Source organism: Microchirus variegatus (assembly GCF_963457635.1).
Source record: "Microchirus variegatus genome assembly, chromosome: 20".
NCBI classification, from domain to species: Eukaryota; Metazoa; Chordata; class Actinopteri; order Pleuronectiformes; family Soleidae; genus Microchirus; species Microchirus variegatus.
Genome location: NC_139821.1, coordinates 425810 through 427500, shown reverse-complemented (window position 1 = coordinate 427500; position 1691 = coordinate 425810). Strand labels below are relative to the sequence as shown.

At 40.0% G+C, this 1691-nt stretch overlaps 1 protein-coding gene across 1 annotated transcript in view; it reads right to left on the bottom strand.

Moving 5' to 3' along the window:
• Window positions 1-253, bottom strand: part of rpz (rapunzel) — an 8021-nt gene extending 7768 nt beyond the window's left edge. Inside the window, exon 1 of the mRNA XM_083906976.1 lies at window positions 158-253. Coding sequence (XP_083763102.1) covers window positions 158-204 — 47 coding nt within the window. The 5' untranslated portion in view covers window positions 205-253. The remainder of the gene's footprint in view (window positions 1-157) is intronic.
• Window positions 254-1691: the final 1438 nt, after the last annotated feature.

Below are 1691 nucleotides of genomic sequence, written 5' to 3'. Positions count from 1 at the left end.
ACTGCGGCAGCTGCAGTGACGCGTCCTCCTCCTCATCTTCCTCCTCCTCCTCCTCATCTTCCTCCTCCTCCTCCTCCTCTGACCCGTGTTTACAGCACATATACATTATATACAGACACAAACACGCAGGGCGTTATCTTCTCTAACGTGTTCAGACCTGATCCTGCAGCAGGTCACAGACCCCAGATCAGATCTGTGGAACATCCGGCCTCAGGCAGCAGCACGAGAGCAGCAGCACGAGAGCAGCAGTGTCCACAGTCATGGAAACTGCTGAAGAAAAAGAGGAGAAAACGACAAAGCTTTTCTTTATCAGATCAACTGCTGCTGCTTTATTCTAGAAGGATGCACCTCCTCCTCCTCCTCCTCTTCCTCCTCCTGCTCCTATAATAATCCTCACTCCCTCTTTGCGCATGTGTCGCCACAGCAGCTGTCAAACAGCAGCTGTGCTCGTGCTCGTGCTCGTGCTCGTGTGAGTGTTTGTTGTCTCACATTTCACTCACAACAGTGTCACAGTGATGGATGTTCAGGCTCCATAAGATCCTGAACACACTGACCACACTTTGCCTTGTGCAACATCAGCTGTGCGTAATTTTCAGGCTGCGCGCGCGCACACACACACGCACACACACACACACACACACACACACACACACACACACACACACACACACACACACACACACACACACACACACACACACACACACACACACACACACACACACACACACAGCTGTCACAGGGTCTAAAGAATGATGTGTTGTGTTGACGGTTCCAAAGCCTCAGTCATTATAATGAACCCTGAGGCTGAAGTGAACACATAAAGACTCACAGGTTCAATTTGATCATGTTTCTTTCATTCAGACGATTATGACACTCTCTATATATACATATATATATATATATATATATGTTGTTATTATATTATATCTGCTTCTTACTGTTGTAACATCTCTAACTACAGACTGAAGAGAACATCTTTGTTTCTCACACACACACAGATAATTTTAAAACATGTTATTTGAATGTAATTGAGAATAATGATGTCAAAATAATCACAAATCATAAACTAACCATCACAACTGTCAAAATAATCTCTATTAGATATTTACTCAGTATTTCAGTTCAGGAACAAGACAACAATTCCCACTGCAACGTCTTCAGAAATCACCTTCCTTTGCATCATTATTGCTTGTTAATGTGATATATATATGTATATATATATATATGTGTGTGTATATATATATTCAGATGTGTATTTAGACATATTTTCTTGTTTTCTGTCTCTTTCCTCACAGATGATCCTCATCTCAAGACTTACTGCTGTGGTTCTGTGTCGTCTTCACTTCAGTAAACACTGAAACGAGAGAGAACAAAGAGAATCTTGGTCATGTGACACTGTCAACTCCTTCATCATCATCATCATCATCATCATCATTATGTGTTTGTATCTTAAATGCACTGAGAAAAACTGCATTATGTGTTTTATGTTATTGACTCTGAGCTGATTATGTGATTTTTATATTGCATTTTGTATATTGTAAGTAGATTCTTATGTATATTTTATTATTTTGACATATTGAGTATATGCTGTATATGCTTGAATAGATCAATGCTCCAGCTCATATGTGCACTCACTCTATGTGTTTCAGTCTAATTTCAGTGTAAAACTATTTTAAAATAAAGAAATT